This window comes from Mastomys coucha, unplaced genomic scaffold (assembly GCF_008632895.1).
Source record: "Mastomys coucha isolate ucsf_1 unplaced genomic scaffold, UCSF_Mcou_1 pScaffold20, whole genome shotgun sequence".
Lineage (NCBI taxonomy): Eukaryota > Metazoa > Chordata > Mammalia > Rodentia > Muridae > Mastomys > Mastomys coucha.
Window position 1 is genome coordinate 142929599 of NW_022196903.1, and position 19943 is coordinate 142949541.

Here is a 19943-nt window from a genome sequence, read left to right on the forward strand (position 1 = left end):
AAAAAAAAAAAAAAAAAAAAAAAAAAAAATAAAAACTATACTTTTTGGAGGCTTTTGCTGTTAGAAACTCTCATGATAAACTGTTAGACATCTTGAATTTATCTTAATTAACAATTTAAGCCTGGCTGGGCAGTGGTGGTACACACCTTTAATCCCAGCACTTGGGAGGCAGAGACAGGTGGATTTCTGAGTTTGAGGCCAGCCTGGTTTACAGAGTGAGTTCCAGGACAGCCAGGGCTATACAGAGAAACCCTATCTCGAAAAACCAAAAAAAGAAAAAGAAAAAAAAAATTAAAGTTCTTCTATTTATTTATTTATTTATTTAATGTATATGAGTACACTGTTGCTGTCTTCAGATACACCAGAAGAGGGCATCAGATCCCATTACAGTTGGTTGTGAGCCACCAAATGGTTGCTGGGAATTGAACTCAGGACCTCTAGAAGAGCAGTCCGTGCTCTTAAGCACTGAGCCATCTCTCCAGCCCCTTGTTATTTTTTAACTTATATGTGTTTTGTTTTTTTTTGCCTGTGTATGTGTGCATACCATTTATGTGCTTAGTGCATGCAAAGGCTAAAAGGCATAAAAGACTCAGAACTGAAATTACATGTGGTGTGAGCTGCCATAATGACATTGGGAATCAAACCTCAGTCTCCTCTAGAAGAACAGTCAGTGAGTGCTCTTAATCACTGAGCCATCTCTCTAGCCATTAGCCATATTCTTTATAGCTGAGATCAGTAGTTCACAGAAAGGGGGTGCCTGTCCTCTTAGTTATTCTAAGAGCCTAAAACTTCAATAATATGTTGCCTGTCCCATAAAAGCAAATTCAGTAAGTTTGAACTTCTACAATTAAACATCCCTCGTTTTTAATATCATTCAAAATATCATGAGATCAATATCCCAGTATGGTAAAGGTTCAAATGCCTAGTGGATCTAAAAAAAAACAAAAAACAAAACAAAACAAAAAAACAACAACAAAAAAACAACCCTGTGGGGTTTTTTGATTGGTTGATTGATTTGGTTTTTCTTTTTTCTTTTTTTTTTTTTTAAGATTTATTTATTTAATTTTATATGAGTACACTGTTGCTGTTTTCAGATACACCAGAAGAGGGCATCAGATCCCACTACAGATGGTTGTGAGCCACCATATGGTTGCTGGGAATTGAACTCAGGACCTCTGGAAGAGCAGTCAGTGCTCTTAACTGCTGAGCCATCTCTTCAGCCCTGGTTTGGTTTTCTATGTGTTTGTTTGCTTTTTGTTTTGTTTTAAGACAAGCTTTCACTATACAGCACTAATTGGTGTGGAACTTGCTATATGTAAACAAGGCTAGCCTCAAACTCTCAAATTAGAGTTTTGTTGTTTTGTTTTAAAGAGCTTTATTGTGGTATTAACCTGGGTTTTTAATATGCTTCTCAACAGCAATCATGCAATTACTATTAGATATAATAGTTAATAAGGTATGGCTGTCAAATTTCTATAAGGGCAGAAATAATATATACATTAGCACTTGTAAAAAAAAAGAAAAGGAGAGAAAATATTAGGACTTGAAGAGAGGAAAGACAAAGCAAAGAAAAAGGAAAAAGTCAGGAGTGGTGGCACATGCCTCCAATCCCAGCACTTAGGAGGCAGAGGCAAGTGGATCTCTATGAATTTTAAGGCAAGACTGGTCTATATACTAAATTCCAAGCCAGCCAGAGCTACACAATGAGATCTTGTCTCAAAAACAAGAACAAAATCTAGGTGTAGTGGCATAGGCCTTTAATCCCAGCACTCTGGAGGGAAAGGCTGGCAGATCTCTGTGAGTTCAAGTCCAGCCTGATCTACAAAGCAAGTTCCAGGACAGCCAAGGCTATTACATAAAGAAATCTTATTTGGGGAAGAAGAAGAAAAAAAAAGGACAACTCTAAAATTCTCTTTCTATAAGGCAGCATTGAGAAGTAGTTTCTTTATTTACAAAATGCTGATGCTTTGATCTCTCCAAAGAAAAGGATTCTTCACACTATTAGATGAGCAAAGACTTGATCAGAAAGTTCCTGACTAAAAAAAAAAAAAAAAAAAAAAGTGATATGTTTGCTTCATAAGCAATATTAAGTAATTTATAATTTAAGTAATTTACAAATTAAGTAATTTATAATGTAATTATAATCTATAATTAATTATATGTAATTAATAACATAATTTAACAACCAATACTAGCAAAGATCATGTCTAAGGATCATTCCATATAAACCTCACATCCTGGGATCTTATCATTAACAGAATGAGACAGACATAGAAATCTACTCACATCTTTGGGTTCTACATTTATCTTCCTGGGTAGGACCTGGTCATTTGGTAAGAGACCTGCTGAAGCTGCTCCCCAGGACTTTAGAGAAATCTGTGATTGTGGGACTAAGGAGTGTTTCTGGTTCTCAGCATTGTTCTCCCAGGATACTGGAGTTCCAGGCTGCACTGAAGCCTGATCTCTGCACACAGAAGTGGTCCAGGATCTGCTGCCACTCTGTTCACTCTGAACTGATACTGCCCAGGATCCAGGACGTAGCTTCTTTGGATCTTGTTCTTTCTGTGACTGAGCCACCCATGCCTTTGGTGCCTCCTGTACATGCTGCTCTTCTTGAGGGCTGCCCACTTTGGACTTAGGGCTTTCTGGCTTCCACTGACTGACAGGTGCTACAGAAGCCTGTTGCTTCTGCTCTTCCTGCAATGTTGGCCTGAGCTTCCCCTGTTCTAAGGAAACCACAGGCTTTGATACCTCCTGAGACTTAAGAGAAGACTCCCAGGACTCCAAGGCCTCTTTCTTCTTCTCCTGACCATCTGGCTCTGGAAGTGCATTCCAGCATTTGAGGGGACTTGGTTTCCTAGCATAATCTGCTTCCCAGGATTGTTCTACATTTTCTTGTTTTCTTGAAAATTTTACTTCTGTCATATAGCGTCTGTTAAGAAACTAAGTCAGAGAAATAAACAATGTGCTTCAGGCTTAAAATGCATAGACTCTATTAGTAATCATATGTCCATTAGTCTCACATGAAACCATGTCACATGAAATTCTTGTCCTTACCCTACTTGAAGAAACTGGCCTATTTTTCTATCTACTCAATTAACAACAATGTAAACTTTGACACTTAAAAAGCAGAAATCTGTGACCCACTTAAGACTAAAAGAATCGGGGCTGGAGAGGTGGCTCAACAGTTAAGAGCACTCACTTGGTGGCTCACAACCATCTGTAATGGAATCCAATGCCCTCTTCTGGTATGTCTGAAGACAGCTACAGTGTACTCACATACATATAATAAATATATCTTTGAAAAATTAAAAAAGACTAAAAGAAACTACCACAATCAATTTAGGAAGTCCCTTTACCAATTTTGCCTTTTCCAGCCTGAGTTTTTCCACATACCTGTGGAAAGTCACAGCCAGGATAGTTCAATTATGAAATGATACTGTTATCTGTATGTCTCCTCAGTTCCCAGATTTTTCTCTATTTTGCTCACAATATCTTTTTTTGGTTTTTTGAGACAGGGTTTCTCTGTATAGCCCTGGCTGTCTTGGAACTCACTCTGTAGACCAGGCTGGCCTCGAACTCAGAAACTCACCTGCCTCTGCCTCCCAAGTGCTGGGATTAAAGGCATGTGCTACCACCACCCGGCTCAATGTCACTTTCAAAGAGCAGTCACTCAGCCGGTAGTTGTGGCACACACCTTTAATCCCAGCACTTGGGAGGCAGAGAGGCAGGTGGATTTTTGAGTTGGAGGCCAGCCTGGTCTACAGAGTGAGTTCCAGGACAGCCAGGGCTACATAGAGAAACCCTGTCTCAGAAAAAAAAAAAGGAGTAGACACTCTTTTCTGCTACTATGTAAATTCTAATGGCAAAATTCTGTACATCCTTAAAGTCTGACATAAGGGTTTAAAACAGCAATAGATAATGCTGCACAAGTTACTGTTTATCAAACTAGCCCCACTAGCTTTCATCACAGAACAGATGTGGTCCTCCTCTTCACTACATAGAAGAGAACAACAATCCAGCCAGACAAAAAGCTAATTAACCGCAGGCAGGATTCAAGTTCAGTCTGTCTGCCCAAGCCTCAGACTAAACCCCAAGTAACAGATGAAAGATGAAAATGACCTCAGCAAAGGACCTGATCACATCTTACCTCCTGTGGCTGTATCTCTGGCTGTACAAGTTCCATAAGAGATTCTAGGAAGATAAAATGATTAATAAATACAAGTTCTAAGTTTTCTTATTATACCTGCAATTCATTCCAGCCATGAATTTCAAAGGACTCAGAATAGAGAAGAATTAATACAATTAAATATATTCATAGTTGGACTATTTCATCTATTGCTTATTAGTCATAAGTATGTGGAAGGCCTAGGCTTTATAGCTCAGTGGTAGAGCACTTGCACAGCATGTACAAGGAGTGGAGCACAAAAAAAAAAATGAAAAAAGGAATGTGTTCTAGGAATAATTATAATTGAAGCTAGTATTTCTCCTATATAAGATATTGACTGAAGTCAAGTTACCACTAAAATTTCATTTCTTTAAGGACAGGGTCTCATTATGTAGTCTTGGGTGCTAGGATTCAAGTGTAGACCATCATATCCAGTTAAAAATATTTTGTTTGCAGCCCTGACTGTCCTAAAATTCGCTCTGTAGACCAGGCTACCCTCAACTATCTCCTTCTACCCACAAATAGCTTTATTAAAACTATAAAGACATTTAAAGTTTACAAAGACAAGTCAGTATTCTCAGCTTGAAATGGAGCCTCTGTCAAACCATACTATGGTCAGGAGAGTAAGACGGGGACAGGGAAGCACTGGACCTTAGGAGAAGACTCTCAGGACTCCTAGGACTCCTGCTTCTTTTCTGGTCATCTGGTTCTGGAAGCATATTCCAGTATTTGAGGAGGCTTCATTTCCTAGCATAGTCCTAGTAGAATCAGTGAAGTAAGACTGTGGAGGTAACTTAGTTGGTTATTTTTGCCTACTATGCACAAAGCATTGGGTTCCTCAGTATGGTTCCCAATACAATATAAAGTAAGCAAGTGAGTATAAACTTCTAATTTCTAGTACTGGGGAGACAGAGGCAGGAGGATCAAAAGTTCAAGATCATCTTAGTTATATAGTAAATTTAAGGCCAGCCTGAGCTACATGAGACCTTGCCAAATAAAAACTTTTTTTTTTACCTTTAAAAAGAAAAAGAAGGAAATAAATGGCTAATCAAGTAATGTATTTCATTTTCTCTTTTTCTTTCTGTTTGTTTCGAGGCAGCGTTTCACTGTTTAACAGCCCTGGCTGTCCTGGAACTCATTTCATAGAGCAAACTGACCTCAAACTCACAGAGATCTACCTACCTCTGGAGTACTAGCATTAAAGGCATGCGACTCAACACCCAGCTCTACCACTGAGCTAAATCCCCAAACATTCATTTTGTTTCTTATACCCTAAATCAGTAACTGAACCAAAATTTACATTCTTCCTCAAAATACTGTTTTCTGCTATGACTTACATTTAAACTATACTATAAATGGAATTATCCTATTATAGTTTAACGAAGAGGTTCGTTCGAGTTTCACAAATGCCTTGTTTTAACCTAATGTTTTCTCTCAAAACAAAATAGAAACTAAATCATTTCAAAATGATGGTTTTAAAGTGTAGTAAGAGATGCAACCTCTATAATGAAGTATATGTGAAAGCAGGACACCACCAAGACAGAGTATAAGCGTTATTAGGAATAAATGTCATAATGTAACCAATTCTTTGTATTCTAAGCAAAAAATTCAAAACAAAACAAAACAGGAGTCCTGGTACAAACTTATTAATTTCAGTACTCAGAAGATAGAAGCAGGACAATCTTCCAAGTTCAAGACCAGCTTACTATAAATTGGCAAGTCCAACCAATCTGGGCTACATAGTTATACCCTGTCTCAAAAAAGAGCTAAAGAACTTCAAAGATTGCAACAAACCTGACTCTTTGATAGACTCGGTCTTCAGTAACTGTTTTTTCTTTTCTGATTGCATTAGCATTTCTTCCGCTTTTTCCTTAGAATTCCTGAGAACTGGGACACTTTCAAAATAACCTGAGTGCAGCAATTTAGACAGCAGGTCTTTCACATGTTTGTCTAAGAAAGAGTAACTAGGTTAGTTAGCACATACCCTAAGAGTTCATTAAAAGTTATGGAGAATAAGACTCTCAATGTTAACCTGCTTATAGTCAATCATTACAAGAAAGGATTGGCAATGGGGTGGGGGTTGACAACTGGAATTGTCTGTACAAGAAAAATAAGAGTAATTCATGATGAATCAATACAAACAAAAAAGTTGAGACTAGATATTTAACAAATCACTTAAGTTTTTCTGGGTCTCTATTTCCACTATTTGAAAAATGACTAGAAATCAACAAACTTAATCAAAGAGCTTGACAAAGCATATATTCCGTGAGCTGAGATATTTTTACCAAGTGCCACCAAGACACTATACTTAATCACTACTCTGTGTTAACCATTCATTAAGGATTTGCAAAATTAAAAGCTAGTTCCTCAATCATAACCAATAGAAAAATCTTGAACACTTCTGTTTTTGTTATTGTTCTGTTTGGTTGGTTATGTGGAGACTAAGTCTCACTACATAGTCCAGGCAGTCTCAATGGTTATTCTCCTGCTTTAGCCCACTAAGGGATGGGGTTACAGGCTTGATCTACCAGATCTGGCTAAGTATTTTTAAATTATAAAATTCCTTCATTAATATTCCACTCAAGTTATACTGTCTGTCACTACTAACATATTGACACTAGATAGTCTCTTAAAAAAATCATAAAAACATCAATGTTGCATATATTTTATTTTAAATGCCCAATAAAAACCAATTCCAAAACAGGCAGAACATCTAAACTTGGTCTGTGTCTATTACTCATTGGAGTATTATAACTGTGGTGGTTTGAATATGCTTGGCTCAGGAAGTGGCACTATTAGGATGTGTGGCCTTGTAGGAGTAGGTGTGGCCTTGTTGGAGGAAGTGTGTCAACCTTGGGGGTGGCTTTGAGACGTCTCTCCTAGCTGCCTGGAAGACAATCTTCTCCTCTTTGCCTCCTGAACAAAATGCCAGAACTCTCAGCAACTCCAGCACCATGCCTGCCTGGATGCTATGATGCTTCCTGCCATGATGATAATGAACTGAACCTCAGAACCTATAAGCAAGCTGCCCCAATTAAATATTATCCTTATAGGAGTTACCTTGGACATAGTGTCTCTTTATAGCAATGGAAACCCCAACTAAGGCAATAATATTCTTTTTTAATCAGCCATTTGGGTTTTTGAAAACAGAGCCTCACTTTGTAGCCTAGGCTGTCCTCAAACTCACAGCAATTCTCTTGACTCAGCCACCTGGATATTGGGATTAAAGGCATGCACCACCATGGCTACATTTTATTCACCTTTGAAGTATTACTTACAAAAAAATTTTTTATTGCTTCAATGCATAGCTTTAACAGATACAAAGTCATGCTTCCATCAACAGAACCAAAATTTTAAAGCATTTTTATCACCTACCAAATCTCTCAAGGCCTTATTAAATTAGTCTTCTCCCCTGGCAATTAGTGACCATTTCTAGAATTCCATATAAATTAAGTCATATGATATATACTCATGTACTCTCTGGCTTCTTTTACTAAGCATAATTACTTTTGAGATTCATCCATGCCCTTGTGTGTCTTAGTAGTTTTTTGGTTGTTACTGTTTGTTTTGGGATTTTGGTTTTTGTTTGTTTGCTCTGAGATAAGAGCTCACTATGTAGCTCTAGCTGGATTAGAACTAATCCAGCTAGACATGAGTATTTTCTCTGTAGCTGTGTATATTTGTGTGTGGTTGCATGTGCACATGCCAATGGAGGCTACTGGTCAATATTAGGGGTCTTTTTCAATCACTCTCTCATTAAACTTGGAGCTTGTTGATTCAGCTAGACTGGCTGGGCAGCAAGTCCCAGGGATCTTCCTTTCTTCATCTCTCCAGCAGTGGAATTTCAGCCATTGCACGGCCAGTCTTTTTTACACAGGTACTAGATAGGGGATCAAACTCAGGTTTCACATGTCACAGAAAGCATTTTACTAAGTCACCAGTCCTAGACTTGGACATTTTCTAAAGAGGAAGAAATTAACTAATGGCATAAATGTTCATTAACTTCTAGGGAGTTTTTATGATAAGCTATGTACTTCAAATTTCATGTCTGGCCATTTGAATGTAGTCATTTAATTGTTCAACAGACTAGTCGAATATTTGCCATTTCTTACGATGACCTACTAAATAATAGAACATGTACCACTATTCAAATATGAAACTGAACTCCAAAATGATTAAGCTAGTATTGAAGTCAGAACTAGTACTTAGATTTGTTCCCAAGTCATTTTGGTTGTCATTTCAAATTTTTCTTAGTCCTCTTTTAGTAAATAGGAATATATGGTAATTACTTTAACATAAATAAATGGATCATTTTCCCAATGAATACAGTGTTGTCAGACATATAAGTTCTGATGGACTGACACAGTTTAGACCCTCAATATCATACTAAACTTCTAAACAAAAAGTTTACTATATACTGCCTAAGTCCAAAGTAGAGAAAACTCACATGTTGTTCCTACCACTGCTTTCTCACTACCTTCCAAAAGGTCCCAAAAGTATAAAGATGACTGCTCCATCTGGTCTTCAACACTGACAAGGAAAAGCAGCAGCAGAAAGAGTGACTTTAGACATACACATATACCTGAAGAGCATGTACAATGTATGAAATATACCCCACCAAAAGTCAAGATATGCAAATATGCTAATTCTAGCCTTTTACTATTTAGAAGAAAATATTGAATTCTATAAATATTTATCAAAAGTTAATGTTTTCCTTAAAATGAATAAAAAAAAAGATTTTACCAATTACAACTATCAAGGAATAGACTAAGATTTAAGCTGCCAGTGCAGTATCATTAGTTATCAAATATGTATCTCAGAAATAAATATGAAATGGAAATATTCAAAGCTTCATTTTAGATCACTTTATAGAGAGTAGCTTATTTTCATCTTGAAGAAAGCTCCATTACCTAAACCAACTGAAGTGAGAAGGAAGCAACCAGCAAGCAACAGGTGGCAATGCAGCAGGGCAGCAGCCCTGAGAGGAGTGTGGCACGCAGCTCTCTCCAGCACTTGGGGCTTTAACCAGCTTCTCCCTGACATCAAGCTAATTTTAATAGCAATTGAATTTTGCTTAGTTCTACTTCTACAGCTAACAAAAAGTTGGACCAATCCATATTTAACAAAGTAAAAGCATAAAGATCTGTCCGCTCATTTATTCCAATATAAACAGAAGCTAATTATGGGAAGAAATATTAGGTGGCTTCAATTATACAGTTTAAAATTATTAATTCAGGCTAGGGAGATGGCTCAGCAGTTAAGAGCAATGACTGCTCTTCCAGAGGTTCTGAGTTCAATTCCCAGCAACCACATGGTGGCTCACAACCATTTGCAATGGGACCTGATGCCCTCTTCTGATGTGTCTGAAGACAGCTACAGTGTACTCACATACATAAAATTATTAATTCATTTATAATCAGCATTACAATTACTATCTACATAAGGTTAAAAGAATTATCAAGCTTTTTGACGTTGTTGTTGTTGTTTGCTTGTTTTTAAGAAAGGGTCTCACCACACCCAGCCAAGCAATTTTTTTTAAATCCTTGTCTTTAGTGTGTGTGAATGAGAGCATTCAAATTTACTCAATTTCTGCGTAATCTAACAAACACACCATACTAAATCAAATTAATATTTTCTTTGTAAAATTAACTGTCCCTATAAGAGAAAAGCTACAAGTGCTACAAGTTCTATTATTTCAGGAAAATCTTTTCACTGACTGACTTACCTCAGACTTTCATTTCTTTCAGGGCAGGTCAGTTTTGAGAATTTAATGAGGTAGTCAAGTTCTTTTGAAGGCAAATACATTGCACCATTCAAGCCTCCTTTGAAGTCTTTTTGTACATGTTCTTGTGTCAAGTTCTGTAGTACATACTGAATTTGAAGTATAGTTCGAAGCTTTTTCTTCTCAGCCTCAAGTTTTAGCATGTGCTCCCTTCTCTGGGCCTTTTTCTGCGCTTTCAGAAGCTGTTAAAACAAATGCAGGTTCACATATCTCATCCACCTGTATTAGCAAACCATATATAACAAAATCCAACTACAAATAGCTAGGATTAGATGATAACAATTAAACAGAGGCTGCGTGTGATGGCACATGCCTTTTATCCAAGGACTTGGGAGGCCAAGGCAGGCAGATTTCTGAGTTCGAGGCCAGCCTGGTCTACAGAGTGAGTTCCAGGACAGCCAGGGCTACACAGAGAAACCCTGTCTCAAAAAAACAAAAAAACAAAAACAACAACAACAAAAACTTTTCCTTATTTGTATGTATCAAATCTTTTTGGAGTAACTATTTTTTTTATTAATTTGGGGTTCATTTCTTTCATTTCCAGGAGAAAAATTAAAATATTAAAAACTTAAAATTTCAGTTTGTAACAACCAAAGACTGACTAAATTATATGAAACTCTAATCTGGTAAATACAAAATGTCTTCAAACATAATATATCTTCAGTATCGTCTACTCAAAAATCCAAAATCTGAACTTGAGTACTAATGTGAAAATACAAATGAAAAACTTGACATCTAACTCCATGTGATGGGTCAGAGTTAAAATCCAGGCACACACTGGGCTGGGGAGATGGCTCAGTGGTTAAATGCACTTGCCTCCGAGCCCTGACTGAGATCAATCCTTGGCTCCATATACTAGAAGTACAAGTGGCCTTCTGATCTCCATGTGTGTGCTGTGACATGTATGTACACACTCCCCCCAACACACACATGCAAAATAAATACTATGAAATTAAATATGCAGGTACTCTAAAAGTGGTATATAAAATTGCCCTTAGGCTGTGTTAAATGAATTCCATATTTATAAGTCTCATCCCCAAGATAGTTCATTTTTTTTAGATGTATTTATTTATTATATGTAAGTACACTGTAGCAGTCTTCAGACACACTAGAAAAGGATGCCAGATCTCATTACAGATGGTTGTGAGCCACCATGTGGTTGCTGGGATTTGGATTCAGGACCTTCAGAAGAGCACTTGGTACTCTTAACCACTGAGCCATCTCTCCAGGCCCGATAGTTCATTTTATATGTGCTGTAATAAATTATTCTAAAAACCCAAAACTTTTGACCCTGGACATTTGGGACAAGAAACTCAACCTTTTCTTAAAAATACCTATAGCAAATGTATTCTGTCCCCGCTTCAAACATTAAAATTTTAATTGAATCAGGATTTTTTTCAATGTTTATTTTTTCAAAATTCCATCCATGTATAGTAATACCATGAACCTTGCACTGGTCATATCATTCCTAATCCCTCCATCTGGCTCACTCCATCCACCATCCACCCCCAACATATCTACCTTCTCAATCACTTTGTTTTGTTTTTTTTAAAGAGTTACTTATTTATTTTATGTATGTGATTAAACTGTAGCTGTCCTCAGACATACCAGAAGAGGGCATCAGATCCCATTACAGATGGTTTTGAGCCACCATGTGGTTGCTGGGATTTGAACTCAAGACCTCTGGAAGAGCAGTCATTGCTCTTAACCACTGAGCCATCTCTCTAGACCTCAACCGGTTTTTATTTTGTTTTGTTTTGTTTAAACCTTCTTTTTAAGCCCATTAAATCCAATTAGTGCTGCTCCTTTGCATATGTGTAGAGAGAAGCAATATGCACTACAGTGCCAATGGTTACTCTCCCCAAAGAAAAGTAAACTTCCTTCCTCAGCTGCCAGAGCCTTAGCTCCTCAGCTGCGGTGAGGCAAAGGGAGCTGAGAAATAAGTGGCTTGTGATTGCTTTTCATCATGGAGTTGAGTATTAAACACAGGGCCTTATACAAGATTCATTTTTAGTAACAATTTGTCTATCAATCTAGATGGAGCTATATTAAACTGATTAAATAAGCTGGGCAGTGGTGTCGCACAACTTTAATCCCAGCACGTGGGAGGCAGAGGCAGGCGAATTTCTGAGTTCGAGGCCAGCCTGATCTACAGAGTGAGTTCCAGGGCAGCCAGGGCTATACAGAGAAACTGGGTCTCGGGGTGGGGTTGGGGGTGGGGAACCAACAAAACAAAACAAAAGATATTAAAAAATTGATGCTACTTGTTTCCCCTGCAATAATTCTATGTGCAAATTATGCATCCTGAGACTATGTTAAGGTTCATAACTATATCTTGAAGCTTAACATGTTATACAAGCAAGGTGACATATCATTTAAATAAAAAGTATATTGTCAGGCATGATGGAACATGCCTTGAATCCCAGTACTCAGGGGGCACAGAAAGGCAGGCTGTTTTGAGTTCAAGGCTAGCCTGGTAGCCATAGGGAGTACAGGACAACCTGGCCTACATAGTGAGATCCTATCTCAAAAATAATAATTGGCTGGCCAGTGGTGGCACCTTTTTTTTTTTGTTTGTTTGGTTGGTTGGTTTGGTTTTTTGTTTTTTTCAAGACAGGGTTTCTCTGTGTAGCCTTGGCTGTCCTGGAACTCACTCTGTAGACCATGCTGGCCTCGAACTCAGAAATCCGGCTGCCTCTGCCTCCTGAGTGCTGGGATTAAATGCATGCGCCACCCAGTGGTGGCACCTTTAATCTCAACACTCAAGAGGCAGAGGTAGGTGGATCTCTGAGTTTAAGGCCAGCTTGGTCTACAGAGCGAGTTTCAGGACAGCCAAGGCTACACAGAAAAGAAATCCTGTCTCAAAAAACCAATAATAATAATAACAGCAACAACTGGAGCCTGGAAAGATGGCTCAGTGGTTAAGAGCACTTGTTCGTCAGAGGACTCATTCAGGTTCAGTCACACCTCTACATGCTGGGTCACAATTTCCTGTGACTCCAGTTCACTAAGTATTGGGTACCAGACATACACATGGTGTACATAAATACATGCAAGTAAAACAATCATATACATAAAATAAAAAATAAGTCTAGACAAGCAGTGGTGGCGCACGCCTTTAATCCCAGCACTTGGGAGGCAGAGGCAGGCAGATTTCTGAGTTCGAGGCCAGCCTGGTCTACAGAGTAACTTCCAGGACAGCCAGGGCTATACAGAGAAACCTTGTCTCGAAAAATAAATAAATAAATACATACATACATACATACATACAACAAAAGAAAGTCTAGGCTGGTGAGATGGCTCGGTGGGTAAGAGCACTGACTGCTTTTCCAAAGGTCCTGAATTCAAATCCCAGGAACCACATGATGGCTCACAACCACAAGATCTGATGCCCTCTTCTGGTGTGGTTGAAGTCAGCTACAGTGTACTTATGTATAATAATAAATAAATCTTAAAAAAAAAAAAAAAAAGTCTAAAAATTTGTAAATAATAGTGTACCTGTTTCCACTAAGAAAACAGCTTTTCTACATAGTTTTTATGATTATGTTTCCATAATATTGGATATTTTTCAAAACAAAACAGCAAAGAAAGAAAAAAGTTCTATGTTTTTTTTTCCTAACAATGAGTTACTGATATAAGTATCAATATCTTAAAGTCTGTAAAAATATATCCAGGCAGGCATGGTGGTACATGCCTAAGATCTCAGCACTGACAAGGCTAAGGCAGGGTCACAAATTTGAGTATAGCCTGGCTACATGATGAGTTCCAAACAAGCCCTTTCTATACAGAAAAACAAAGGAAAGAAAAAAAAGAAAAAGAATGAGAAAAATATAAAGAAAGCAAAACAAAAAGTGTTTTTAAAAAATATATTCCTGGCCGGGTGGTGGTGGCACACACCTTTAATCCCAGAACTTGGGAGGCAGAGGCAGGTGGATTTTTGAGTTCGAGACCAGCCTGGTCTACAGAGTGAGCTCCAGGACTGCCAGGGCTATACAGAAAAACCCTGTCTCGGAAAAAAAAAAAAAAAATATATATATATATATATATATATATATATATATATATATATATATATATATATATAAATCCTAATAAATTGAGATTAGAAGATTAAAAAGAAACACTCAAAAAATATTCAATATTCATTCCTGTCTAAGAGTATGGAAGCAACTAACTTTAGTTACTAGTAGAGAAAGGAGACAATGGGAAGGGATTATAAAAACAGGGCTGTGTTCTGAAGAGAGCAAAGGATCAGTAAGGCTTCTTCTGAAACCTAGATGTGGATGCATGAGTCATACTTCCCAAAGCTGTTTCTGCCTGAGGGGGAAAGACACAAGTGTTACTTCTAACTCTTCAAGATTTTATCTTCGTATATACAAGTAAAACAATTACCTGTAATGTCTTCAGGATTGTACATACCATACATATTTAGAGAACTTGGGAAATGGATCAGTGGACAAGTAATTGCCTAAGCACAAGTATGAGGATAAGAATTCATATCCCCAGAATCCACATAAAAGCCAGGCAGGAATGGTGGCTGCTTGTAACACCAGTATTCAGTAGAGAGAGACAGGATTCCTGATGAAACTGGCTACTAGACTAGCTGACAGGCAACCTCTAGATTCAGTTGAGACCCTATCTCAATAAAGTAGAAAATAATCAAGAACAAAGCCCAAAGTCAACATTAGGTCTCCACACATATGCACATGCATGAACACATACACACAACACACAGAAATAAATACATACATACATACATACATACCATATCACCACTTCATATTTCTCTTTAGTCTATTTCTCAAAATTAAATTAGATCTTTTATGTGTTTATGCCAACCTGAAAGTCTTCCAGCAAAGTATTTGTCACACCAAATAGTCATGTGTGTGATTCATTTATCTATTTATTACTTTTTGGCAGTAATGGGAATCAAACTCAGGACCATGCACACTCTAGGCAAGTGTTTTACCACCATGAGCTATACCTCTGGCCTCTAGTTATCTCTTTTTTTTCTGCATCCATGATGACAGAGACTTATATTTAGTTACTTATCAATAAATACATCACTATCTTGTACAAAGACTTATACGTAACAGAAACTCAAACATCTGTTAAATAAGTCAACATAGTACACTATGTCCTAACTCATGATCAGATGTCATAAAAAGCCACTAAAAGCTTGCTTCACCTTATCTATGTAGAAATTAAGAAGACCTTAGACCTTTTTCTTCTGCTCTGTTGACAGTTTGAAAAGGAGAATACATAAAATAAACAATCTGATTAGCAATGTTGAATGAAAAGTTTATTTTCTAAACCATGACTTAGGATAACAGATTCTTGCCAAGGGAAATCATGCCAAGAAATTAAGGAAAATGTGAGTAGACTGGGCATTTTAAAAAACAAAAAAAAAGTTCCACAATTTATACGTGACCAAAACAACAACCACCAAAAAAACAAAAACAAAAACAAACAAACAAAAAAATTAACAGTAGCCCAAAACTTACCAGAAAAAAAAGAAAAGAACAGGAAGGTAATGGCAAATATCTTGGGAGCTTAACTCAAAAGGGGAAGCTCAGGGCTGAAGAGAGAGCTCAGTAGTTAAGAGCAGTTGTTGATTTTACAAAGGACCCTAGGTTGATTCCCAGCACCCACACAGTGGTTCATAACTATCCTTGACTCCAGTTCCAGGTAATCCTGAAACTTTCTGAGGCATCAAGTATGCTCATGGTACACAAATATACACATGCAGGCAAAACACACATATAAAAATAAATTAATCTAAGAATCTTAAAAGGGCTGGTGGTGGCAAGCTCTAGACTACTGTCCCATCACAAGGGGAAAGAAATCTAAAGCAGTGGCCAGACATGGTGATAAACATCTTCAATCCTAGCACTTGGTTTTGTTTTGTTTTTTTTGTTTTTTTTTGGTTTTTTTGGTTTTGGTTTTTTTGAGACAGGGTTTCTCTATATAGTCCTGGCTGTCCTAGAACTCACTCTGTAGACCAGGCTGGCCTCAAACTCAGAAATCCGCCTGCCTCTGCCTCCCAACTGCTGGGATTAAAGGCATGGGCCACCACTGCCCGGCAATCCTAGTGCTTGGAAAAGCAGAGGAAGGCAGATCTCCAAGCTCTAGACCAGCCTGGTGTACATGAGTTCCAGACCAGCCAAGTACTAAATAGTTAGGCCCTGATTCAAAAGGGACTGGAGTTTCAGGGAGATAGAAAAAAAAGAGAGGGAGAGAAGAATGGAGGAATAAATCTAAAGCATAGCAGGGCAGTGGTGGCGCATGCCTTTAATCCCAGCACTTGGGAGGCAGGGGCAGGCGGATTTCTGAGTTCAAGGCCAGCCTGGTCTACAGAGTGAGTTCCAGGCCAGCCAGGGCTATACAGAGAAACCCTGTCTCCAAAAAATAAAAATAAAATAAAATAAAATAAAATAAATAAATAAATCTAAAGCTTAGACAGCAACTGAAAATGCTCTCATGGAACCACTGTAACTTGCCAAGGTATGTGCTATCTCTAGAACACCACAATGCAAAGACATGTATTACTGCCCTAGGAAAAAGAACACATATTTCAAGGGATCAAAGAACCAAAGGCCACATCCTGGCTCTATGACTTACTGGCCATTGTTTTTAGTAAACTCCATCTGTAATGAGCCTTAGATCCCAAACCTATAAAACAGGGCTATTATATCTCTAACTATGCTGTTGAAAAAAATCTAATAGACACCTAGCATCTGGTATGTCTTTAGAAAGATTTAATTCTTGGGCAGAAGAGAGGACTCAGAGCACTGCTTTTGCAGTAGGCCATGGTTCGATTCCCAGCACTCAAATGGCAGCTCTCACAACCAACTGTAACTCAATTCCACAAGACATAAACTCTCCTGATCACTGTAGGCACCAGGTATGTACATGGTGCATATAACATACACTCATGCAAAATACTTATAAAATAAATCAATCCAAAAAAAGAAAAAGAATGAACATCAGAGCTGAGGGAAAAAATGCTGAGTAGAAAATAAAATATGACAGAGCAGCTTTGAGAAGACAGAACTGTAAGTACTATACATATACTTCTACCTACCTAAACAAAGAGATATGAGAAATCTATTCATAGTCAACTAGACAAAATCTAAACAAATTTAGCAAAAAGTTTAAAATATTGTAGAGCTGTACACAATGGTGCACACTTATAATCCAAGATACTTAGGCGACTAAGGCAAAGAATCACTAATTCCAGGTTTGTCTGGGCTATGCAGTGAGTTCAAGGACATCCTAGACAACTCAGTGAGACTTCTTCAGTATAATCTACATGGTATCAAATGAATGATGTTGGGGTAACATTTTTGTACACTGTGTGAAGTTATGTCTCTGTCTTTCCTTACCTGTAAGGCTTTCTCTAATTGGCTTTAGTAAAGTGCTGACAGCCTATAGGTATGCAGGAAAGAGAAGGTGGGACTTCCAGGCTGTGACAGAATCTCTGGGAGAAGAATCTAGGCAGGAAAATTCACTAGCTAGACAGAGGAAGTTGAATTTACCAGGACTGAATGATAAGGTAATGGCCACATGGCAAATATGTATTAGAATAAACTGATTAATTAAGTTATATGAGCTAGATGGAAAATAACCTAAGCTATAGTACCTAAGCTTTCATAAATAGTAAAAAAAGCCTCCATGTCACTGTTGGGAGCTGTTGGGTCAAGACAGTCTAGCAATAGAATAATAAACAAACACCATTTTTTAAGGTAGTGTGGTGGTTAGCCCTGAGGTTGCTTGTATTTTGATGCTAATTCCACTCTCCAGGGAAGGGCAGCAAAGAAGACTTCTTGTGAACCATTCCCTAAAGGAACCAATCACTGGCAAGGAGGTGGGACTTCTGGCTTGGAGAGGGGAGGAGAGGAAGCAGTAGGGAGAGAGGGTCCTTTTGGACAAGGATAGTGTGAAGACAAGACGTAACTACTAGTGTCTCCCGGTTTTAGTGGCGGATCCATCAGGATTGGCCACCAGAGGATTTACATTTAATAAAGTTTATAAGATTAAAATTCTAGTTGTTGCACCCAGCACCCAGCGATTGAGTTACCATTGTTTCTGAACTAAATCGTCTGGGTTCCAGAAAGAAAGGCAGGTGGGAAAGTGTAGGTAAGGCCATGGGGATTTTGAAGCATAGAGCTGGCATGGTAGCCACATGCCAGTGGGAACTTAAGAGAGCTGGGTGGAGATGTTTCAGGAGCTACAGGCCAGAGAGTCTTCACGAGATAAGAACTAGAACTGGCCAGTGAGACTGCTGGGGCTGAGAGTAGCTGGGTATAGCCCGGGAACTTGCCATTCATTTTAATATTTTCTGCAAAAAGGTAGTAGTAGTATTTTCTTTAAGGCCAGTGATTAAAATCATTCTGAGATAAGTAATGAAAGCATACTCACATCTTGGCTCAGTGCAGAAAAAGTTTTCTGAAGCTCCTTGGCAAATTCCAAATTATGAAGTACTTCTTCATACTTTTCCACTGCTTCCTACCAGATAGAATTAAAAAACAACAAATCAGCAGCAATCTCAGAATTAATAAGTGTTCCTTACGTTGCTAAAGCACTGGAGAGATGGCTTAGTAGTTAAGAGCCCACACTGCTCTTCTAGGGGATTCCCAGAAACCATATCAGGCAATCACCCATACTCCAGTTCTAGAAGATCTTACATCCTCTTCTGGTCTCCAGACACCTACCTACATGTACACACTCTTATGTAGTCCAGGCTAAACTCAAACTTGTGATTCACCTGCCTCATCCTCAAGCACATCTTTAGATATACCACCATGCTTGGCTTCAATTTTCATATTAGAAATCACAGCCCTGAGTCAGGAAGATGGTTCAGTGGATAAAGATTCTTGCTGCCAAACTGAAGACTTGAATTCAATCCTAATGGCAGGAAGACAAAACCAACTCCAGCAAGTTGTCATCTGGCCCACCTACATACATATACATATGTAATAATAATAATAATAATAATAATAATAATAAAAAAGAAATGCAAGCCCTAATTTTACCCTATCTATAATGTTTATGTTAAAGATATCTATAGGCTTTAAAAACACTAAGCCATTAAGAAACCTTAATCAATATAATTCACCATTCAAATGTACTACAGGAATAATACACAGGAGAACAGCAACTGCAAAACATCTACAATATGGTGGGGGAAAAGGCATAAATAACTACCTGTAACAGACATAATAAAAATTGTAACAAGCCATATAAAAAAAATGTGTAAATAAGTCAGGCAGTGGTGGTGCACGGCTTTAATCCCAGTACTTGGGAGGCAGAGGCAGGCGGATTTCTGAGTTCCAGGCCAGCCTGGGCTATGTAGTGAGTTCCAGGACAGCCAGGGCTATACAGAGAAACCCTGTCTCGAAAAAACAAAAGCAAAACAAACAAACAAAAAAAAATGTATAAATAATTACCTGTAGCAAACAACATAAGTACAGTAACTACTAAAATTAAAGAAGCGATATTTTTTTAAGACTTCATGCAGGCTGGCGAGATGGCTCAGTGGGTAAGAGCACTGACTGCTCTTCCGAAGGTCCTGAGTTCGGATCCCAGCAACCACATGGTGGCTCACAAACACTCGTAATGAGATCTGACACCCTCTTCTGGTGTGTCTGAAGACAGCTACAGTGTATTGCGCTGAAGTGAGCAGGGCCACAGCAAGCAGGCCAGAGCTAGTGAGGCGGTCCTAAGTTCAATTCCCAGCAGCCACATGAAGGCTCACGGCCATCTGTACAGCTACAGTGTACTCACACACATAAATAAATAAATAAATCTTAAAAAAAATAAAAAGACTTCATGGCTATCTACCTTTAAACTGGATGTGTGGTGGCACACACTTTTAATTTCAGTACTCAGAAGGCAGAGACAAGGGAATCTCTGTTCGAGGACAGCCTAGTGTACAAAGAGTATTCCAGGACAACAGGGGCTCTTTTACACAAAGAAACCCTGTCTTGGAAA

General features: G+C 38.2%; 1 protein-coding gene across 9 annotated transcripts in view; it reads right to left on the minus strand.

Moving 5' to 3' along the window:
• Positions 1 to 19943, minus strand: part of Caprin2 (caprin family member 2) — a 53922-nt gene that overhangs the window by 24678 nt on the left and 9301 nt on the right. For 5 of the 9 annotated variants that reach the window (XM_031383958.1, XM_031383959.1, XM_031383963.1 and 2 more), the window contains exons 4-9: positions 18372 to 18458; positions 9894 to 10132; positions 8616 to 8698; positions 5963 to 6118; positions 4151 to 4194; positions 2287 to 2943 (exon numbers count right to left, since the gene is read on the minus strand). In XM_031383958.1, the coding sequence (XP_031239818.1) occupies positions 2287 to 2943; positions 4151 to 4194; positions 5963 to 6118; positions 8616 to 8698; positions 9894 to 10132; positions 18372 to 18458 (1266 nt within the window). The remainder of the gene's footprint in view (positions 1 to 2286; positions 2944 to 4150; positions 4195 to 5962; positions 6119 to 8615; positions 8699 to 9893; positions 10133 to 18371; positions 18459 to 19943) is intronic. The other 4 variants (XM_031383965.1, XM_031383964.1, XM_031383966.1 and 1 more) reach the window with 2 other exon arrangements.